At 48.2% G+C, this 24,211-nt stretch overlaps 1 protein-coding gene across 6 annotated transcripts in view; it reads right to left on the bottom strand.

The window, feature by feature from the left end:
* Positions 1-939: 939 nt before the first annotated feature.
* LOC142749896 (disintegrin and metalloproteinase domain-containing protein 9-like) overlaps positions 940-24,211 on the bottom strand; it is a 146,690-nt gene continuing 123,418 nt past the window's right edge. For 2 of the 6 annotated variants that reach the window (XM_075858461.1, XM_075858462.1), the window contains exons 19-20: positions 22,512-22,662; positions 940-1,136 (exon numbers count right to left, since the gene is read on the bottom strand). In XM_075858461.1, the coding sequence (XP_075714576.1) occupies positions 1,042-1,136; positions 22,512-22,662 (246 nt within the window). In that variant the 3' untranslated portion in view covers positions 940-1,041. Of the gene's footprint in view, positions 1,137-7,984; positions 8,094-22,511; positions 22,663-24,211 lie in introns of those variants that run through there. The other 4 variants (XM_075858463.1, XR_012882501.1, XR_012882502.1 and 1 more) reach the window with 4 other exon arrangements.

Below are 24,211 nucleotides of genomic sequence, written 5' to 3'. Positions count from 1 at the left end.
ATCAATGGAAGGCATTTTCGGTCGTTTTTTTGCGCGGTTTCCGCATCAAAATAAAGTGTAAAAAAAACTCAGTGTGAACTGACCCTTAGGAAAGTTTTATTTTAAATTTATGCTTATTTGATGCAATTAAATTAAATATACACTGAGCTATGCAGAGCTCAGGAAATGTTTTAGCTGATAAAGTGTTAAATATGCTTTGCTTTCAAGTTTGGGACAGATGGATTTCTCAATAAAGACAGATGGAATTTAAGGAAGTTCAACTTTATCCCAGTTTCAGTTTTAAGTGTCAAAATATGCTATATGAAGCAAAACTGCATTAGACTAGTATTTTGTGTAAGATACTCACTGTCATGTGCAAAATGTCACCTGGTTGTGGTTAAAGCCTATATAAACCAGAGCTTATGTGCTGAAGCTCAGACTTGCCACTGATCTGCCACTTGTCTCCTTGCAGAAAGAATAAAAGAAGCGCCTCACAACTTATTCAGATGAATCCTTGATTTTTTTTTTCTAAGAATGGAAAATTCTCCTAACAATCAGATATTGTTGCTCCTGCTGTTAAGGGGATACTTGTGCTGTCACCATTATGGCAACACTGTGCATGGCACTTATAAGGTTAATGTGGCTGGCATTAATAGGGGCACTATGGGAGAACTACTACTACAGTTGCTGAGTAGTTACTTGTGGGAACTCTTCAGTTAGGGCACAGTGGTTTGCACAACGAGGGCACTGAGTGTATTCCAAAAAAGTCATGTAAATAATCTGCCACAGCATTTATGTGTGTATGTCGCAAAGGGGGTGATTGTACCTTTTTGGCAAAAAACAAAATGCACGCAAAAGCGGCACCGAAGCAGCACTGTACTGATGCCACTGGGGGGAGCAAGAACTCCCTGGACATCATTTAAGTTGCATATGGTAATGGGATGCCAACTCAAGGGTGCATATGTATAACACTATAGCACTTTATTTTCTTACAATATTATTTTGTAACAACTTCATAACAAACAAAATATTATAGAACTCATGCTGTTGGGATTTGAATATTCATATTTCAGATACAATAACATATAATGTAGCCAGGATAGGTAGGCAAGCAAAGATTAACACGGATCCTTCCTGGTGCTTTGCTACATTGCAATCTGCAAAAACAGAAAAAAACAAGATCATTAGTTCAGTCAAATTCCTTTAATCCAGCATACAATCATTGAAAACATCTGATACTACAGCACTTGTTCAGCACAGAACTGCAATATAATATGAAATTTCACAAGACCAGAATCAGAAGACTGAGCAGAGATAAACAGTCAGGCAGTAAAGGCATCCTGCTGATTAAGGCCGGGTTCCCATGTAGCATAAACGCTGCAGAATTTCTGCAACGGAATTCTGCAGCGTTTACAATAGCAGCAAAGTGAATGAGATTCAGAAAACCTCATGCCCACGCCGTGGGAAAGAAAAAGCAGCGAAAAAGTTCATAAATTTAAATGCGGTGCAGATTTTAAATCCACAGCATGTCAATTTATGCTGCGTTTTCGTTGCTTTTCTGTTGCGGGTTTTCTCTATTGAATTCAATGTGGAGGTAAAACCTGCATCAAAAATGTTAGGGTATGTTCACACGCAAACTATACCTGAAATGACAGAGCTGTTTTCAGGCGAAAACAGCTCCTGAATTTCAGACGTTTTTGCAAGTGCACGCGTTTTTCGCGGCGTCCATTACGGATGTAATTGGAGCTGTTTTTCAATGGAGTCAATGAAAAACGGCTCCAATTACGTTCCAAGAAGTGACCTGCACTTCTTTGAGGCGGCTGTCTTTTTACGCGCCGTCTTTTGACAGCAGCGCGTAAAAAAAAAGCCCGTCTGCACAGAACACCATAAGACCCATTGAAGTCAATGGGTGAGTGAAAATCACGCGCACCACACGGAAGCACTTATTATTCGCGCAAGTTATTATTTGTGAGTTATTCGCGCAACAGCAGTCAAAAGTATGTTTGCAAAACTTAGTGTGAACACAGCCTTGTTTGAGGCAGATTTTCCTCACCCTGCACGTCGATTTTCGCAGCGGTTTTCACCCGTGGCCATTGAGCGGCCGCGGGCATAAAACGCAGCGAAATACGCTTTCTCTGCCTCCCATTGATGTCAATGGGAGGTCAGACGTGTAAACGCCCGAAGATAGGGCATGTCCCTTCTTTCTTCTGCGAGACGGTTTTACCGCTCGCGGGAAAAAGACGCCACCGCCTCCTATTGAAATCAATGGGAGGCATTTTCGGGCCGTTTTTGACGAGTTTTGCGGCACGGTTTCCGTGTCAAAAAACTCTGTGTGAACATAGCCTTAAGAAGCTTCATTTTCAGCTTCAAAAACTGAGGACGTTTTTTGTTAAGCGTGTGAACATACCCTAATGCTGGGTTCACACGACCTATTTTCAGGCGTAAACGAGGCGTTTTACGCCTCGAATTACGCCTGAAAACACGGCTCAAATACGTCGGCAAACATCTGCCCATTCATTTCAATGGGTTTGCCGACGTACAGTGCCAACAACCTGTAATTTTAAACGTCGCTGTCAAAAGGTATTTTTCCACGTGCTTATTTCAACAATCCAGTTTAAGTGTCGCTAAATGCAGTCCGGCGGCTCATTTGGCAGCGTTTGGCAGACACACATGTCAAGATTGTGCAGTCCCTTTTTAGATAGTGCCACAGTGCCCTCTGTAGATGCTGCCACAGTGCCCTCTGTAGATGCTGCCGCAGTGCCCACTGTAGATACTGCCGCAGTGCCCTCTGTAGATGCTGCCCCAGAGTCCTCTGTAGATGCTGCCACAGAGTCCTCTGTAGATGCTGCCACAGTGCCCTCTGTGGATGCTGCCGCAGTGCCCTCTGTAGATGCTGCCGCAGTGCCCTCTGTGGATGCTGCCGCAGTGCCGTCTGTGGATGCTGCCGCAGTGCCCTCTTTGGATGCTGCCGCAGTGCCCTCTGTGAATGCTGCCGCAGTGCCCTCTGTAGATGCTGCCGCAGAGTCTATATATGGACAGAGATGTCAGGGGCAACCCCAGAGCTGGAGTCCCGGGCAGAGCGCTAGTAGGCTCTTCCTGGGACTCCAGCTGTGGTCCTGACATCACTGGGACTTCTGCTCTGGGGTAGCCCCTGACATTATTGTCGATGTATGGACAGTGATGTCAGGGAATTCCACAGAGTCCCGGAGCAGAGCCTGTACTAGAGCTCTGCACTCGACTCCGGCTCTGGGGAAGCCCCAGACATTGCGTGTCCAAACATGGACACTGATGTCAGGGAATTCGACAGAGTCCCGGAGCAGAGCCGATACTAGCACACTACCCGGGTCTCCGCTCTGGGGAAGACCCTGACACACTGTCCATATATGTACAGCGATGTCAGGGAATTCCTCAGAGTCCCGGAGCAGAGCCTGTACTAGCGCTCTGCTCGGGACTCCACTCTGGGGAAGACCCTGACACACTGTCCATATATGTACAGCGATGTCAGGGAATTCCTCAGAGTCCCGGAGCAGAGCCTGTACTAGCGCTCTGCTCGGGACTCCACTCTGGGGAAGACCCTGACACACTGTCCATATATGGAAAGCGATGTCAGGGAATTCCGCATGCTTGAGACCCCTGAGCTAGGCAATACACTGACTGATGACTGACCACACCCAGCACTCTGGGTCAAGTCATATAACATTGTAACAATATGCAGACAGAAATTTAACACATTAATGCCCCAGATATGCTACAACCCCTCCTTTCCTTGAAGAAAAGCCTAATTAACATGAAAAATTTCTCAATGGTTATAACAGGTTGCACATGTGAAATAAATTGTACAATGAAACAAATAACATGTTAGATTCTAAACTCTTGTCCATACACATAGTACTTAAGGTATGGAGATGGCTTTGTTGCTCGCTTGTCTCTTGGTGGTTCTGATGTGGATGTTTGTGCGGTGGTGTCAGAGGTATCAGGAGTACCACTGCTACTTGTGGCTGGTTCACAATCATCCATCACTTGGGTTTCTGGCTCAACAAATTAATTGACAAAAGATGAATTCCACATTATTGTGCTGCCATCCGAATCCTCCAGAACCACCTGAGTGCCTCTTTTTTCCTTTAATACATAAGGGTATGTTCACACGCCTAACCAAAAACGTCTGAAAATACGGAGCTGTTTGCAAGGGAAAACAGCTCCTGATTTTCAGATGTTTTTGCAAGTACTTGCGTTTTTCGCGGCGTCTTTTACAGACGTTATTGGAGCTGTTTTTCAATGGAGTCAATGAAAAACAGCTCCAAAAACGTGCAACTTCTTTGACGCGGGCGTATTTTTATGCGCCGTCTTTTGACAGCGACGCGTAAAATTACACCTCGTCTGAACAGAACATCGTAAAACCCATTGCAAGCAATGGGAAGATGTTTGCAGGCGTAATGGAGCCGTCTTTTCAGGCATAATTCGAGGCGTAAAACGCCCGAATTACGTCTGAAAATAGGCTGTGTGAACATACCCTTACACTCAGCTGAGGCAAACCATGAGAAGCAAAGATACGTTCCAGCAGGGGCGTAGCTAAAGATCATGGGCCCTGGTGCAAGAATTCAGCTTGGGCTACCCCTCCCAAACACCACCAGACCCCTGCACGTGCCTATGCCCAGCCGCCTTTCCCAACAGCCCCCATGGATGCTCCCACAGTATAATGCCCTCCATAGCTGCCTCCACAGTATAATGCCCCCACACTGTATAATGCCCCCATAGCTTCCCCCCACACAGTATAATGCCCCCATAGCTGCCTCCACACAGTATAATGCCCCCATACAGTATAATGCCCCCATAGCTGCCCACACAGTATAATGCCCCCCCATAGAGTATAATGCCCCCATAGCTGCCCCACACAGAATAATGCTCCCCATATAAGCTACCCATACAGTATAATGCCCCCCATAGCTGCCCACACAGTATAATACACCCCATACAGCATAATGCCCCCATAGCTGCCCCACACAGTATAAAGCTCCCCATATCAGCCCCCACGGTATAATGCCCCCATAGCAGCTACCCATAGAGTATAATGCCCCCATATCAGCTCCCCATACAGTATAATGCCCTCCATATCAGCTCCCCATACAGTATAATGCCCCCCATATCAGCTCCCCATACAGTATAATGCCCCCCATATCAGCTCCCCATACAGTATAATGCCCATCCATATCAGCTCCCCATACATTATAATGCCCCCCATATCACCTCCCCATACAGCATAATGCCCCCCATACAGTATAATGCCCCCCATATCAGCCCCCCATACAGCATAATGCCCCCCATACAGTATAATGCCCCCATATCAGCCCCCTATACAGTATAATGCCCCGCCATATCAGCCCCCCATGGAGTATAATTCAGCCATATGTGCATAAAAGAAAATTAATAAAAGTACTTACCTATCCCCGTTCCCATGCCGGGTGGAGGATCCTTCTCCTCCTTTGGTCTGTGCAATGAATGACTCGGCGCAGACTGGCGCATAGTGAATGCTGGAGCAAGGAGCCGTCAACTTCTTGCTCCAGCATTGAATGGACCTCGGTGGGTGACTCGTGACCCCCCGGAGGTCTTCACACGAGCCCCCTCTGCAGCTCACCTGGAGTCTTGCAGGATCTTCCGCATCGGCTCTTCCATGCTGGCTGGAACGCCCCTCATGTGACGTCACGGTCACATGATACACTGAATGTACCATGTGTCCGTGACGTATAAGGAAACTGGCCCATAACCAGGAAGCGCCGGAGCATTTATTAAATCATTACCGCGCTGTGTGGCAGTGGGGGCCCTGTTGGCAACTGCGACCACTGCACCTCTATACCTACGCCACTGCGTTCCAGCCCATCAATTACAGTTGACGAAGTTGCTTTAGTGAGAATTATTACCTCTTGCCAACGTGAATAATAATCCACAACTACTAAAAGGTGGTGCCCAGATGGGATATCACACAGATGAATAGCCAGCTCTTGCCATGGGCCGTTAGGTAAAACTGTAGGTGTGACTGGTTCTGGTTTGGGTCTGCTGCCCACCAGCTGACAGGCTCGATACGAGGAGACCATAAGTTCTACATTCTTATTAATTCCTGGCTACCAAACTTCCTCACGTTAGAGGGTGCATGGGGGGGGGGGGGGACCGCAGTCGCACGTGGCTAACTTATCAAGTCTGGTTTGCAACTATATACGATGGTGATTATGACAACCTGGTCATTACCAGCCGTTGACGGCTTGTGCCCCGCATGGCAATCCAGCACTTATGTCTATTCAGCGGCTCCTGCCCCGCTTGGCAATCCGGGTGCTTACAGCCCTTGATGGCTCCTGCCCCACCTGGCAATCGACCACTTAGGCCTATTCAGTGGATCCCGCCCCGCTTGGCAATCCGGCTTTTTACAGCCCTTGACGGCTCCCGCCCCGTCTGGCATACAGTTCAAGCAGTACTCCGCGGCTTATGCTCTGTTTAGCAATCCAAGTATTTATAGTCCTTGTTGGCTCCCGCCCCACCTGGCATATCTAGGCACTGCACACACACCCTTATGTAACATCCGTGGTCGCTGACCATGAACTCCTTCCATCCAGTTGACGCCCTTCTCTCCAGAGATGTCTGCACATGCGGCCGTCCTGTTCCACAGTGACCACCAGGGTGCGCTGGCGAGCTCACTCCAGACTTAAGGAGCCAAAGCGCACACAGGTGGGAGATTGAGCCGATTGGTCCCGGAGCACCCTGGGCTATAAGAAGGGGTGTGCCCCTCCCTGCAATGCCTGAGCATTGTTGTCATACCCTGGTCTGTCTAAGCAAATGGTCTCCTAGTGCTTCCCAGTTCCCAGTGTTTCCCGTTCCTGCTACCTGTATCCCGTGCTATCCTGGTCAAGTACCGTGTTGAGCTGAAGTCATGCTGTGCTGTATACCACGTCTGTTTTGCTACACCACGCCTGGAGCCTGCCTGCTGCCTAGTCCCAGCCGAGCCTGTCTTGCTACTGTCTGAGCTACCACAGGTACACTATACGAACTATGACCTGTGTCCTGTTGGCCAGCTGCCATACCGTCAAGGCGGTACGGCCCAGTGGGTCCACGTGCCCAACGTGACACCTTATCTGTGATCCGGGTTGCCATTTACTTCACTCATGTCCTCAGGAGAACAGTCCTTGGCTATCAAAAGGGGAGGACAAGTCTTTACTGCTCACCATTCCATATGTTCCATAAACTGGCTTGAATCTCCATGTTATTACTCGGACCTAGTTGTACAGCACCACTCAGTACTCATGGTTTTCAGGTCCCTCACTCCAGCCCTTGCCACGTGTGTATATTACAGCTCACCCGCTTACTCCATGGTGTCAGTGTTTGGGGGCCTCCTTGTTCACACATTCAGGGAAGGCCCCTCTCAGTCTTTCTCCAGTCACACTGCACTGCACATCACTTCCTCCTTTCTATCTCTTCCTGCCAGTATAGAACCATCTAGTGGCCAAAATAATTTATTACACATGCAATACATACAAGGCGCAAATCAAATAGACAATGGAACAGACTTAATAATAAGTTCTTTTACGTAAGGGGAAGTACAGTATTCGACCCCCTTAGGGTATGTTCACACGCACTGTTTTCAGGCATAATTCGGGCATTTTACGCCTCGATTTACGCCTGAAATAACGCTCTTAATACGACTACAAATATCTGGCCATTGCTTTCAATGGGAATTACAATGTTCTGTTCCCACAAGCCTTTATTTTACGCGCCGCTGTCAAAATACGGCGCGTAAAATGATGGCTCGTCAAAAGAAGTGCAGGACACTTCTTGGGACATTTTTGGAGGCGTTTTTCATTGACTTCATTGAAAAACAGCTCCAAAAACGGCCGTAAAAAACGCTGTGAAAAAGTTGTTAAAAAAACTTCTGAAAATCAGGACCTGTTTTCACCTGAAAACATCTCCGTATTTTCTGAGACGTTTTTGGTCACTGCGTGTGTACATACCCTTACATACATACCCGTTGTTTGGTGCGTGCAATGCCTTGATGTCTCCCATAGGCTAATTGTAGAGTTTGTCTTTGTAATTTTGATGCATCAGGATACGGTTTCCTCGCAGAATTAATTGTCCTGCAATAGTAAGCTCATGTTTAACCCTTTGATAGTCATGATTACAATGACTCAATGAATCTTGCCTTATACATTTTCTCAACTGTGAAATTTCAGGGTCTACTGCTGAAAATTCTTTAACCTCACGTTGTTAGGGATCTGCCAGGTACTACGTCTAGGTATACTCCTGGGATTAATCAATCCACACCTGAGGCCAGACCTGTTAGACTGACACCGTCTCCCACCAACCAGGGTGGCAGGCTCAGGAGTGGGAGAGCCTATCGCGGCCTGGTCAGTCGGAGTTAGCTCCGCCCCCTGTCGTTTATTACCTGCCGTGTTCTCTTCCTCAGTGCTTGTAATTCTTCTGGATTCCTGGCCCCACTGCTGCTTGCTCCAGCCTGCTTCTGCCGTGCTTCTGCCTTGCTGCAGTTCCGCTTTACCTGCTTCGCTTTGCCCCTGGCTTGCTTCCTTCTCCGTGCTCACGTTGGTATACTCCACTTCATCCTGGTCCTGACTATTCGTTCACCGCTCCGTTTCCTCGCGGCGTTCCGTGGGCTACTGCCCCTTCCCTTGCGTGTTCCCTGTTTGTTCTCCCGTGCACTTAGACAGCGTAGGGACCGCCGCCCAGTTGTACCCCGTCGCCTAGGGCGGGTCGTTGCAAGTAGGCAGGGACAGGGCAGTGGGTAGATTAGGGCTCACTTTCCCTTCACCTCCTTCCTGCCATTACATAATTACAAGCCCATACCTAGTCTACCATTCTCCTACGCTGACGCTATCATGGACCCCCTTGAGACCCTGACCCAGTAGATGCAGGGCCTCTCCCTACAGGTCCAGGCCCTGGCTCAGAGGGTCAACCAGGGTGACGCTGCCTTAGTAGTACCCCTCACCTCACCTCTAGAACCCGACCTCAAGTTACCTGACCGGTTCTCAGGGGACCGTAAGATGTTTCTCTCCTTCCGGGAGAGTTGCAGACTGTATTTCCGCCTAAAACCCCACTCCTCAGGTTCCGAGAACCAGCGGGTGGGTATCATCATATCCCGACTCCAGGAAGGGCCCCAAGAGTGGGCCTTCTCCTTGGCTCCTGACGCCCCTGAACTTTCCTCTGTTGATCGTTTTTTCTCTGCCCTCGGACTCATTTACGACGAGACTGACAGGACTGCTTTAGCCGAGAGTCAGCTGGTGACCTTACGTCAGGGTAGGAGACCGGTTGAGGAATACTGTTCTGATTTTAGAAAGTGGTGCGTAGCTTCTCGGTGGAACGATCCGGCCCTAAGGTGCCAGTTTAGGTTAGGATTATCGGACGCCCTGAAGGATCTGCTGGTTAGCTACCCCTCTTCTGACTCCCTTGACCAGGTTATGGCCCTAGCAGTACGACTTGACCGACGTCTCAGGGAACGTCAGCTTGAACGTTTCAATGTGCTCCCCTCTGACTTTTCTGCGATCCCCCCCGAGGTCCCGTCCCCTCGCCCCTCCACGGAGGACTCGGAGGTACCTATGCAACTCGGGGCCTCCATGTCCCCTCGACAACGTAGGGAGTTTCGCAGAATGAATGGTCTCTGCTTCTACTGTGGGGATGACAAGCATCTACTGAACACCTGTCCCAGGTGCAAGAATAAAAAGCCGGAAAACTTCCGCGCCTAAGTGATCATCGGGGAGGTCACTTGGGCGCACAGGTATTTCCCGTTAATGTGAAACGCAATAAAATTTTGCTTCCCTTTCAGGTCTCGTTTGCTGGCCGGTCTGCCACGGGCAGTGCTTTCGTGGATTCTGGCTCATCTGCTAATATCATGTCTGTGGAATTTGCTATGTCTCTAAAGATGCCTTTTATTGATTTACCTTATCCTATCCCTGTAGTAGGTATCGACTCAACTCCCCTTGCTAATGGTTATTTTACTCAGCATACTCCTGTTTTGGAACTCCTGGTTGGCTCCATGCATTTGGAGCAGTGCTCTGTACTGGTGATGCAGGGATTATCGTCTGATCAGGTATTAGGTCTTCCCTGGTTGCAGTTGCATAATCCCACGTTTGATTGGAATACTGAGGAGCTTACCAAATGGGGTAGTGAATGTCTTATGTCATGTCTTTCTGTTAACTCTATTTCTCCCCGGGAGGAGGTAAACACGCTTCCTGAGTTTGTTCAGGACTTCGCCGATGTGTTTTCTAAGGAGGCCTCCGAGGTGTTGCCCCCCCATAGAGATTACGATTGCGCCATCGATTTGGTGCCTGGTGCCAAGCTTCCTAAGGGTAGGATATTTAATCTTTCATGTCCTGAACGTGAAGCTATGAGGGTGTATATCCAAGAATGCCTGGCCAAGGGTTTCATTCGCCCCTCGACTTCTCCTGTAGGTGCTGGCTTCTTCTTCGTGGGGAAGAAGGATGGTGGTCTTAGGCCGTGCATTGATTATCGTAACCTGAATAAGGTCACCGTAAGGAACCAGTACCCACTTCCTTTGATTCCGGATCTTTTTAATCAGGTTCAGGGAGCCCAATGGTTTTCTAAGTTCGATCTACGGGGGGCATATAACCTTATCCGCATCAAAGAGGGGGATGAGTGGAAAACGGCGTTCAACACACCCGAGGGTCATTTCGAATACCTGGTCATGCCCTTTGGGTTGTGTAATGCCCCTACTGTCTTCCAGAATTTTATTAATGAAATCCTGAGAGATTACCTGGGTAATTTTCTTGTTGTGTACCTTGATGACATACTGGTGTTTTCCAAGGACTGGTCCTCCCACGTGGAGCATGTCAGGAAGGTGCTCCAGGTCCTTCGGGAGAATTATCTGTTTGCTAAAACTGAAAAATGTGTCTTTGGGGTACAGGAGATACCATTTTTAGGGCAAATCCTCACTCCTCATGAATTCCGCATGGACCCTGCCAAGGTTCAGGCTGTGGCGGAATGGGTCCAACCTGCCTCCCTTAAGGCGTTACAGTGTTTTTTAGGGTTCGCCAACTATTACAGGAGATTTATTGCCAACTTCTCGGTCGTCGCTAAGCCTCTTACGGACCTTACTCGCAAGGGTGCTGATGTCCTCCATTGGCCCCCTGAGGCCGTCCAGGCCTTTGAGACCCTCAAGAAGTGCTTTATCTCGGCCCCCGTGCTGATTCAGCCCAACCAAGAGGAGCCATTTATTGTGGAGGTTGACGCATCCGAGGTGGGAGTGGGGGCCGTCTTGTCCCAGGGTACCAGCTCCCTCACCCATCTCCGCCCCTGTGCTTACTTCTCTAGGAAGTTTTCGCCCACGGAGAGTAACTATGATATTGGCAACCGCGAACTTCTAGCCATTAAATGGGCTTTTGAAGAGTGGCGGCACTTCCTGGAGGGGGCCAGACACCAGGTAACGGTCCTTACGGATCACAAAAATCTGGTTTTCCTAGAATCGGCCCGGAGGCTTAATCCTAGACAAGCTCGGTGGGCACTATTCTTTACCAGATTTAATTTCTTGGTTACCTATAGGGCTGGGTCCAAGAATATTAAGGCTGATGCTCTGTCACGTAGTTTCATGGCCAATCCTCCTTCCGAGAAGGATCCTGCTTGTATTTTACCCCCTGGTATAATCGTTTCTGCCACGGATTCTGATTTAGCTTCTGATATTGCGGCTGATCAGGGTTCAGCTCCCGGGAACGTCCCTGGGGACAAACTGTTTGTTCCCCTGCAATACCGGCTAAGGGTACTCAGGGAAAACCATGACTCCGCTCTATCTGGTCATCCTGGCATCTTGGGCACCAAACACCTCATTACCAGAAACTATTGGTGGCCTGGGTTGCCTAAAGACGTTAGGGCTTACGTCGCCGCTTGTGAGGTTTGCGCTAGGTCCAAAACCCCTAGGTCCCGACCTGCGGGCCTACTACGTTCCTTGCCCATTCCCCAGAGACCTTGGACCCATATCTCCATGGATTTTATCACCGATTTGCCCCCATCTCAGGGCAAGTCGGTGGTGTGGGTGGTAGTAGACCGCTTCAGCAAGATGTGCCACTTTGTGCCCCTTAAGAAGCTACCTAACGCCAAGGTGTTAGCTTCTTTGTTTGTGAAACACATCCTGCGTCTCCATGGGGCCCCAGTCAATATCGTTTCTGACAGAGGGGTACAATTTGTTTCCTTATTTTGGAGAGCTTTTTGTAAAAAGTTGGAGATTGATCTGTCCTTCTCCTCCGCCTTCCATCCCGAAACTAATGGCCAAACGGAAAGGACTAACCAATCCCTGGAACAATATTTAAGGTGTTTCATCTCTGACTGTCAATTCGATTGGGTCTCATTCCTTCCCCTTGCTGAATTTTCCCTGAATAACCGGGTCAGTAACTCGTCAGGGGTCTCCCCGTTTTTCTGTAATTTCGGGTTTAACCCAAGGTTCTCCTCCGTTTCCCCTGGTTGTTCCAATAATCCTGAGGTAGAGGATGTTCATCGGGAACTGTGCACAGTCTGGGCCCAGGTTCAGAAGAACCTAGAGGCGTCCCAGAGCGCACAAAAGATTCAGGCTGATAGTAGACGTTCTGCTAACCCCCGGTTTGTCGTCTGGGATTTGGTCTGGTTGTCGTCCAGGAACTTGCGCCTTAAGGTCCCGTCCAGGAAGTTTGCTCCCCGATTTATTGGACCTTATAAGATCATTGAAGTCCTCAACCCTGTATCCTTCCGTCTGGAGCTGCCCCCATCCTTTCGCATACATGACGTCTTCCATGCCTCCCTCCTCAAACGCTGCTCCTCGTCCCGGTCCCCCTCGAGGAAACCTCCTGTTCCTGTTCTCACCCCTGAGGGGGTGGAATTCGAGGTGGCCAAGATTATGGACAGTAGGATGGTCCAGGGCTCCCTCCAGTACCTGGTCCATTGGAGAGGATACGGGCCGGAGGAGAGGACTTGGGTACCTGCTCGTGATGTTCACGCTGGGGTATTGATCAGGAGGTTCCACCTTCTCTTCCCTACTAAACCGGGTCCTCTTAGTAAGGGTCCGGTGGCCCCTCATAAAAGGGGGAGTACTGTTAGGGATCTGCCAGGTACTACGTCTAGGTATACTCCTGGGATTAATCAATCCACACCTGAGGCCAGACCTGTTAGACTGACACCGTCTCCCACCAACCAGGGTGGCAGGCTCAGGAGTGGGAGAGCCTATCGCGGCCTGGTCAGTCGGAGTTAGCTCCGCCCCCTGTCCTTTATTACCTGCCGTGTTCTCTTCCTCAGTGCTTGTAATTCTTCTGGATTCCTGGCCCCACTGCTGCTTGCTCCAGCCTGCTTCTGCCGTGCTTCTGTCTTGCTGCAGTTCCGCTTTACCTGCTTCGCTTTGCCCCTGGCTTGCTTCCTTCTCCGTGCTCACGTTGGTATACTCCACTTCATCCTGGTCCTGACTATTCGTTCACCGCTCCTTTTTTTTTCTCGCGCCGTTCCGTGGGCTACTGCCCCTTCCCTTGTGTGTTCCCTGTTTGTTCTCCCGTGCACTTAGACAGCGTAGGGACCGCCGCCCAGTTGTACCCCGTCGCCTAGGGCGGGTCGTTGCAAGTAGGCAGGGACAGGGCGGTGGGTAGATTAGGGCTCACTTTCCCTTCACCTCCTTCCTGCCATTACACACGTGGTGTCAATGCATGGGAATGGCCTTAGCAGCAACAAAACAAATATATTCCTCTGCTAGGTTATGAGATTGTGCTGAAGCTTGGGGACAATCTTGACAGCGCATCTGCTGCATTTGTAGGCCCTGGTCGGTATCTCACTTTAAAGCCAAAGAACCAATCTTTCAATACTGGCTGATGGTTTTGATCAAGGAGAATATATCATCTCTAACGGCTTATGATCTGTTACAATTTAAAATTCAAGACCATAAAGATATGTGTGAAACCTTTCACATCCCCAAATGACTGCTACAGCTTCTTTTTCAGTCTGACATCAGTAAGGGATCTGCTTGCATACTGAACAGGTCTGTAGTCACCTGCGCGTTGCCACTGAACTAGGATGGCGCCTAAACCCACAGGGCTTGCATCGACAATAATTTGAGTTGGTGCAAAGGGATCAAAATAGTCTAAAGTTGTTGCACAGGTAAGCCGTCTCTTTAATTCATTAAATGCACCTTGTTCAGCGGGACCCCACTTCCATGAGGCTGCTTTATGAGTTAACCATCTCAGAGGTTCACTTACAGTTGCCATATCCAGAATAAACTTTGCACAGTAATTCACTAACCCAAGAAAACTGCGCACTTCTGCAAGGGTTTCAGGATTCCTGGCATCTGAGACGGCTTTGATCTTACTGTCCTCTGGACCAATACCTTTGTCTGACAGTACATGGCCCATGAATGTAATTTTATTCATTTGAAATTTGCACTTTTTTCCATTGAGCGTTAAACCTTTCTCCTTTAAGCATTTAAGCACTGCCCGAAGACGCTCATCATGCTCCTGTGTGGTTTTTCCCCACACAATGATGTCATCGGAAATATTGTGTGTTCCTTCACAACCATGTAGCACTTGTTGGATGACATGTTGATAGGCCTCTAGTGCTGAGCATACTCCAAACATCAGGCGCTTATATCTGAAGAGACCTTTATGGCTTGCAAACGTTGTAAGTACCCTAGAAACTGGGGTCAATTCAATTTGATGAAAGCCCCATTTCAAATCCAATTTACTGAACACAGTTGCCCTATTCATCTCATGCAGAACATCTTCAATAGTGGGTATTGGGTGCCTTTCTCCGAGCACATCTTGATTAGCACATCTCATATCTACACATATCCGAATGTCTTTTCCCTTTGGTACAACAACTAAAGGAAACACTCAGGGAGTAGGTCCCTCCACTGGTTCAATGATATAAAGTGCCAGTAATTCAGCAAGCTTCTGCTCCACAGGGGCCCTTAGACTGTATGGGAGTCTGCGTGTGGGTCAATGTGAAACTCTAACTGAAAATCCTTCAACTTTCCAAACACAGAAAAACAGTCTTTAAATTCCTCTTTCAATTTATGGATAGAATGAGACAGCATGTTGATCTCTGTATAGTTTGCATCAGGGCCAATCCTAGTACCCCTAGTTCCATAGCTGTTTTGCGGCCAAACCGAAGGGATACTTTTCCAGCAACAACAAAGAATTCAGTCCACAAGGCAGACCCATTCCCATGTGTTTGGACAGAGGTGTAGAATTTGCCTTTAAAGAGGCTCTGTCACCAGATTATAAGTGCCCTATCTCCTACATAATCTGATCGGCGCTGTAATGTAGATAACAATAGTGGTCTTTATTTTGAAAAACAATAATTTTTGAACAAGTTATGAACAATTTTAGATTTATGCTAATTCGTTTCTTAATGCCCAACTGGGTGTTGTAAAGAGGAGTGTATGACGCTGGCCAATCACTCCATTCATGTCCATTTGTATTCACAGCACAGCGTGATCTTGCGAGATCATGCTGTACAGTCACATACACCCACATTAAATTTACTGAAGTGTCTTGAGAGTGAATAGACATTGCCTCAAGCCAGGACGCGATGTCTATTCACACTCCCGACACTTCGGTAAAGTTACTGTGGGACTTACGGCACAGCGTGATCTCGCAAGATCACACTGTGAATGATGGCACAGCGTGATCTCGCGAGATCACACTGTGCTGTGTGATTAAGTCCCACAGAAACTTTACCGAAGTGTCGGGAGTCTGAATAGACATCGCATCCTGGCTTGAGGCAATGTCTATTCACTGTCAAGACACTTCAGTAAAGTTAATGTGGGTGTATGTGACAACACAGCGGGATCTCGCGAGATTATGCTGTGCTGTGAAAACAAATGGACATGAATGGAGAGAAGTGTATGACGCTGATTGGCCAGCGTCCTACACTCCTCTCTACAATTGGTCAAAAGTTAAAAAACAGTGACTTCAGTGGTTTCCTATGGCTGGAGTCTCCGAGCAGAGCATCAGCTGATGCTCTGCTTGGGGACTCCCATACTGCTGCCGACGTCACTGTCCATATATATGGACAGTGACTTCAAGGGTTTCCTATTGCTGGAGTACCCGAGCAGAGTATCAGCTAATGCTCTGCCCGGGGACACCAGCATTGCTACCAACGTCACTGTCACTGTCCATATATGGACAGTGACGTCGGCAGCAGTACAGGAGTCCCCAGGCAGAGCATCAGCTGATGCTCTGCTCGGGGACTCCACTACTTCTGCCGACGTCACTTCCCATATATGGACAGTGACGTCGGCAGCAGTACTGGAGTCCCTGAGCAGAGCATTAGCTGATACTTTGCTCGGGAACTCCAGCTATAGGAAACCCCTGAAGTCAGTGACCAAATGTCGGGAGCAGTGCTGGAGTTCCGAGCAAAGAGCTAGTTGATGCTCTGCTCGGGGACTCCAGCAATAGGTAGTGTGACAGCCCCTTGCGGTCATGCCATTGATAACCTTCCGACACGAACAGCACATGAAGCAAGCCCTCAGTCACGAGGGGCCGTGTAGGCGTGTCATCAATATTAGAAAAGCTCCAGGACTTCTGGGAAAAGTTCACTGGGTTTGAACGGCACCATTTAGTACTGAATTTTTAATTAAAGTATATTAGTAAGTGATTTCTTTTTATATAAAATATATGAATCAAAGCAATGTTTGGTCCCTGGATAACCCCCTTAATGTCCCAGGCTCCAGTGAGCACAGTGAGAAAATAAATTCACAATCTCATGTAGTCTCTGCACCTGTAGCCATACTATCTACTTTTGCATTCACCTATTGTGCTTTAAACCTGTTTGTACTTTGGTTTTCTGAGGCTGCACTTTTGCATTTAGCTGCAAAGTGACCCATCTTTCCACAAGCATAGCACATTTTATTCTGTACCACGGCGCAGTCCTGACTCATGTGCCCCTCTCTGCCACATTTATTGCAGTTTGCAGAACTAGGTCTCTTTGGAAAATGTGCTTTTCCACTCCTGAAGTTCCTATTATGGAAGGTGGGTTTAGAGATAGCATTTTATTGATGCAAACTCTTTGTTTTCAATATGCAAAGCCTGTAAGGCTCTGTTCACATCTGTGTTGGGGTCCCGTTCTGACGTTCCGTTAGAGCTTTCCGTTAGAACGGGACCCTGAACAGACACAAATGGAAACAAGAGGTTTCCGTTTCCATCACGATTGATTTCAATGGTGACGTATCTGGTGCCCATGGTTTCCGTTTGTCTCTTGCACCGGATCTGTCGTTTTGCCAGACTATGCTATTGTTTCTGGCAAAACGACGGATCAGGTGCACAACAGAGACAAATTTGTAACCATGGGTACCGGATCCGTCACCATTGAAATCAATAGTGATAGAAACGGAAACCTCTAGTTTCCGTTTGTGTCTGTTCAGGGTCCCGTTCTGACGGAAAGCTCTGACGGAACGTCAGAATGGGACCCCAACGCAGATGTGAACAGAGCCTTACTCAGACAGTTCAATGGTTCTTGCAATCTCCTGCAGACTGGGAAGTTTCAGATTAGGTTATTTTAGCAATCTCCTTCTGAGGTGCACGGATTTAAATTTCTCAATAACCTGATCTCTGATTATTTCTCCAATTACTGCACCAAAATCACAAGACATATAACATTGCAACAATATGCAGCGAGCAGTTTAACACATTAATGCCCCAGATATATTATACAGTGCGAAGTGCATGTGAGGAGATTCTTTTGCTGTAGGTAGTGCCACAGCCCTGTTGTAGATAGCACCACCCTGTAGATGGCACTCCCACTGTAGATAGCGCACTGTATCTCCCTGCAGGAGCGGAATCCCTCTGGCCGAGGATTCTGCTCTTAGATGGAGCCCCTGACATCACTATCCATATATGGACAGTGACATCAGGGGCAACTCCTGAAGCGGAATCCCCGTCCATAGCGGCAGAGGCGTAGCTAGGTTCTCCTGCACCCGGGGCAAAGATTCAGTTTGGCGCCCCCCCCCAACTTATTTCCCGACATCTCCTTCCCCCTCGCCATGTTTTCTTTCCCTACCAATCAATGAGGTGTAATTTTTTTTCACGATTTTTTTAATGTAACGCCAGTATAAAAGCATTTCTACATTTTACAAGCGATGTAGATCTATAATGTAATTAACATAAAAATAAATTAAAGAGGCCACACACAGCCCCCTATAGATAGCGCCACACACAGCCCACTTCCCCCCTAGTAGATAGCGGCACACTCCCACCCCTTGTACTTAGCGCCACACTGTGAACAGACCGGTGAGTGGTAGCCTACCGCTACCACTCTCCGCTCTGCCTGGTGTGACTTACCGGAGAAGCCGAGGAGGTCATGCGGCGGAGTTCCTTCTGACTAGGGTCGGTGCAGCCAGGGCCGGCCTTCGCTTGGATGGCGCCCTGTGCGGGACTCTCTATTGCCGCCCCCTACACAAACCAAAAATTAACCACATATAGGGACACGCTGGAACATATATACTGTACATACATAAAGATAGATATTTAGACATACAGGCAAATATACATACACACATCTGGAATATATACATACAGGTAAATATAGACGTACAGACACATATACGCACACACACACACACACACACACACAGGAACATATACAAATACATAAAAGGCACAAATATACAAGCACAACGACACATTCACAAACAGACCCATATATACCCACACAGGCACATATGTACACAGCACAGATAATGTAGTAGATGTTACCTGCAGTCCTATGTAACACCACAGATAACACAGTGATAACTCTGATTACAGATAATGTAGTAGTGTTACCTGCAGTCCTATGTAACACCACAGATAACACAGTGATAACTCTCTGATTACAGATAATATAGTAGTGTTACCTGCAGTCCTATGTAACACCACAGATAACACAGTGATAACTCTCTGACTACAGATAATGTAGTAGATGTTACCTGCAGTCCTATGTAACACCACAGATAACACAGTGATAACTCTCTGAGTACTGATAATGTAGTTGTGTCCCCTGCAGTCCTATGTAACACCACAGATAGCACATTGTGCTAAATTACAATCTCAGCTCTGCTACACAGTACAGATAATGTAGTAGATATAACACTACAGATAGCACCAGGGGCGTAACTAGGAAAGACTGGGCCCCATAGCAAACTTTTGACTGGGGCCCCCCCTCCCCTGGGTGTCACACACAGCCCCCCTTCTAGAGAGTGCCTTTTTTATAGCCCCCCCTGTAGATATCTACAAAGGGGGCTGTATGGCGTTATCTACAGGGGGGTCTGTATGGCGTTATCTACAGGGGGGGCTGTATGGCGTTCCCTATAGGGGGGGCTGTACGGCGTTCCCTGCAGGGGGGAGGCTGTACGGCGTTCTCTACAGGGGGGCTGTATGGCGTTCTCTACAGGGGGGCTGTATGGCGTTCTCTACAGGGGGGCTGTATGGCGTTCTCTACAGGGGGGGCTGTATGGTGTTCCCTGCAGGGGGGGGGCTGTAGGGTGTTCCCTGCAGGGGGGGCTGTATGGCGTTATCTACAGGGGGGGCTGTTTGGCGCTAACGCAATACAGCCCCCCTTGTAGAGAACGCCATAAAGCCCCCCTTGTAGAGAACGCCATACAGCCCCCCTGTAGAGAACGTCATACTGCCCCCCCCTGTAGGGAACACCATACAGCCCCTTCTCCCAAAAAAATCCGACCTACAGTGTGTCCTACAAAAGACATGTATCCCCTCTCCATAGGACTGGGGATACATATGTGATCGCTGGCAGCGATAGGGAGAACGGGGGACTGAAAGTCCGCCCCCCCAATGTTCTCCATGACTAACCTCGGACTTCCGGTGTCTGCGCAGCTCAATTAAAATGAAAGGAGCGCTGGTCACGCATGCGCACAAGCGCGACCGGCGCTCCATTCATTTCTACGGAGCTGCCGACACAGACCCCGGAAGTCTGAGGTTTGTGATGGAGAACATTGAGGGGGGGGACTTTTAGTCCCCCGTTCTCCCTATCGCTGCCAGCGATCACACATGTATCCCCAGTCCTGTGGAGAGGGGATACATGTATTTTGTTTAATGGCAGAGCGGGGAGATACCTCCCTGCTCTGCCGTAGTGTTCAGTGGCGTCCCGCTGTAGCAGCCATAGCGGCTGCTAGCGGAGCCTCCGGCCATGGGGGGGGGCCGTGCCGGCGGGCGACACGGGCCCCCTCATGCCGCGGGCACCGTAGCAGCCGCTACTGCTGCTACGGCGGTAGTTACGCCACTGGATAGCACACTGATAACTCTCTGAGTACTGATAATGTAGTTGTGTCCCCTGCAGTCCTATGTAAAATCACAGATAACACATTGTGCTAAATTACAATCTCAGCTCTGCTACACAGTACAGATAATGTAGTAGATATAAGAGACAAACACATGCAGAGACACACACAGACAGACAGACAGAGACACACACAGACAGACAGAGACACACACAGACAGACAGAGACACACACACACACACACACACACACACACACACACACAGACAGACAGAGACACACACAGACAGACAGAGACACACAGACAGACAGAGACACACAGACAGACAGAGACACAGACAGACAGACAGACATACAGACATACAGACACTCACTCACCATGTCTCCATGCTAACAGGTGAGGACGGGCTGTGGGCGGAGCTTCCTGTCTGCTTCTCGGCAGAGCACAGATCACAGAGTGGAGGCAGATTCTGGAAGGCTGCAGCACGGGAGTGGACCTGTCCCCTGACCTGAGTTCATCTGACCTCATGTCACTGACGTGAGGTCAGGTGACTGGACTGGTCCACTCCATGGCTGTTACAGACCCCAGTCAGAACGCCCTATATTTCCTGGCTCTTCCTAAGCTGCTGCAGGTGTCCTACATACGGGGCGCCTGTCAGCAGCGATCAGCTGCTCTTCGGCGCCCCCCCTTCCCTTGCGCCAAATGCCCCGCCTGCCCCCCCTAGCTACGCCCCTGCATAGCGGTGCCGACGCTGTGGCCAGGGATTCCGCTCCAGGAGAAGTCCCTGACGTCACTATCTATATATGGACAGTGACATCAGGGGCAACTCCTGAAGCTATATCCCCGGCCAAAGGAACTCCGCTCGTACAGGGAGCTACAGTAGCGCTATCTACAGGTGGGGGTGCTATCTACAAGGGGGCTGAGGCACTATCTACAGGGGGCACTGTGGCACTACCTACAAGGGGGCTGTGTGGCACTACCTACAAGGGGGCTGTGTGGCACTACCTACAAGGGAGCTATGTGATACTACCTACAAGGGGGCTATGTGGTACTACCTACAAGGGGGCTATGTGGTACTACCTACAAGGGGGCTATGTGGTACTACCTACAAGGGGGCTGTGTGGCACTACCTACAAGGGAGCTATGTGTTACTACCTACAAGGGGGCTATGTGGTACTACCTACAAGGGGGCTATGTGGTACTACCTACAAGGGGGCTTTGTGGCACTATCTACAAGGGGGCTGTGTGGCACTATCTACAGGGGGCACTGTGGCACTATCTACAGAGGGCATCAACATCTGCGATTGCTGTCTGAATTGCCAAAAATCAGCCAAAGCTGCAGTACACGGTTCAATGGTTGTGAGGACATGGTAGCAAGTAAAAAATAGCAGAGAAAAAGCCAGAAACCAATGCAAAGAAGCCGAGAGATCAGGCAGGGTTCTCTATACCCTGAAAGCGAGAGAAAATGGTGTATGGGCAATCATGTGACCTTCCTGAGGGTGTTTTTGGTGGGTTGGGACCCAAAAAATTGACAAATGAAATTCATCCGTTTTTAAAACGGACAGTGAAAAACGGATGCAAAACGGGTCACTATCGGCCGTTAAAAACTGAAACACGGCCTGGAATGGAAGCGGAGCAAATACAAAACGACCAAGAAAAACAGACCAAAACGGCCGACACCGAGATCCTGTCATGTGAATAGAGCCTTGCACCGGCCAATTTTGGCCGTTGCAACGAACGCCAATCAACGAGACAGCTCGTTGATCGGCACTCGTTTGCTCCTTTCACATGAAGCTAGTTTGGGGACGAGCGCTCGTTGCTCCGATCGCTCGTCCCCATACATTTCTATTGTGTCGGCAGCACGTCTCCCTGTTTGCCCAATAATTGGCCAGTGTAAAAGGGCATTAACACTTATCTTTAGATAACACGGGATCCACCATTGATGGACACAGCTCCCCTTCTCCCCATCCCTGCACAATACCCTCTGCACAGGTCACAGTGCGTGCCTAGAAAACTCTTCTACATACCTCAATGGGTCCCGTCCTGTTTACAGGTTCCTATTTTACGTTCAGGTGCTGTAAAGCATATCTCTGAAAGCTGTTAACAGTAACTTAGCCAAGACGGCTGCTCCCATAATTATGTACAGAAAATTATAAGAAAATACGACAATAAGAAAAGGAAAATGGACTAGAAAAAAAAAAGTATCATTGTCTAGTTTTCATTAGTAAAAAACAATATGGGTGATACATTCGCTTTCATACAATACATTTGTAAATGCAGACAGTTATTACATAATAAAAGTATGTTTACCTTCCAAAATCCTTTGTTTTGGTGAGATGTATTTGATAAAAGAGTTCTTGGTCAGTGGTCCACTATCAACACTCCCTCCATAGCCGCTTGTGTTGCAACGTGGTGGGGCCCAATCCATATCACAGTGACAATTCTTCTTATTGTTGCACACCTTAAACAACATGTTGTTTGTCATTTATTAAACTTAAATGGGTTCTATGGGGCTTTAACTTTGATGGACTATTCTTAGGATTTGTCATCAATGTATGATGGGAGGGGTCAAAACTCCGGGACCACACAATTGACAGGTTCTATCATAGTTCTAATCCAAGGGGGTCCCGGAGGTTGGACCCCACTAGACTTGCCACCTGGCCAATATTCCAATGACCCAGTCGGCATTTAGAGCAGGAGACCAGTGCCGGTGTTAATTTTTCCCCGGCAATATTAGGTGGCTTTTTTTTTTCTAAGGAGGCGCAATTTAATTCAAATAAAAAATTATGCCCTGCAAAGCAGCTTTTCTAAGTATAAGGGTATGTTCACAAGCCTTATTTTCGGCCATTTTTCGGGCCGTAAACGCCCAAAACACGGCCAAAAAATCAGAAGCAGAACGCCTCCAAACATCTGCCCAATGATTTCAATGGGAAAACGGCGTTCTGTTCCGATGGAGCGTTTTTCGCTGCGTTTTTTTACGGGTAAAAATACGTCCGCGAATAAGAAGTGCAGGACACTTCTTGGGACGTTTTTGGAGCCGTTTTCCATAGACTCTATTGAAAAAAGCTCCAAAAACGGCCGTAAAAAACGTTGCGTAAAACGCCGCCAAAATTGCGAGTGGCACAAAAAACGTCTGAAAATCAGGAGCTGTTTTCTCTTGAAAACAGCTCCGTATTTTGAGACGTCTTTGACTCTGCGTGGGAACATACCCTCACACCGAGGTTGCTAACTATAACTCCCCTGCCTGCCTGTCTCCTGCTTCCGACACACAGGATCGAGCTGTTAGCAATCACATCTAAGTTAATAACTTAGATGCGATCAATAACCAGTGGATATGACCCGCAGGACCCGCTGACACTGCACCAATCAGTGCTGCTGAACTGATGGATACAGGTTTCAGCGTTAGATACAGTTGCCTTGAATACAGAATACAAAGCAGCTATATCTCAAAAAGTAAAAATTATTTTTAATAAAAGTATTGAGAAAGTTGCACAAAACACACTGACTTTAAAGTGTAACCAGTGATAAAATCTAACCATCCAAAATAGATTTTCCCCTTTTGCACGATTAAGGGTGTGATCACATCAGTGTCAGGCTTCCGTTCATGGGTTCCGTTCTACCTTTCCTTCGGAGGAACAATTTCAATGGAAATGCTTCCGTTGCAATTGGTTTCCATTTGTTTCCGTTCCAGGTAATGCAATGGTAATGCAAACGAAAGCTATGGTTTCCATTTGGATATGCGTTCATGGGTTCCTCCGACGGAAAGGTCGAACGGAACCCATGAATGGAATCCAGACGCTGATGTGAACAGGCCCTAATAGTTGCACTGTTCTTGTCACTGTCCTTTCCTGGGATGCTATGGTCATAACAGTTAGGGTATGTGCACACACAAAATCAAAAACGTCTTAAAATACGGAGCTGTTTTCAAGGGAAAACAGCTCTTGATTTTCAGCCGTTTTTTGAAGCAACTCGCATTTTTCACGGCGTTTATTTACGGACGTTTTTGGAGC

The sequence above is a fragment of the Rhinoderma darwinii genome, chromosome 3 (genome assembly GCF_050947455.1).
Source record: "Rhinoderma darwinii isolate aRhiDar2 chromosome 3, aRhiDar2.hap1, whole genome shotgun sequence".
In the NCBI taxonomy this organism is placed as follows: Eukaryota; Metazoa; Chordata; class Amphibia; order Anura; family Rhinodermatidae; genus Rhinoderma; species Rhinoderma darwinii.
This window is presented reverse-complemented; position numbering and strand designations above follow the sequence as displayed.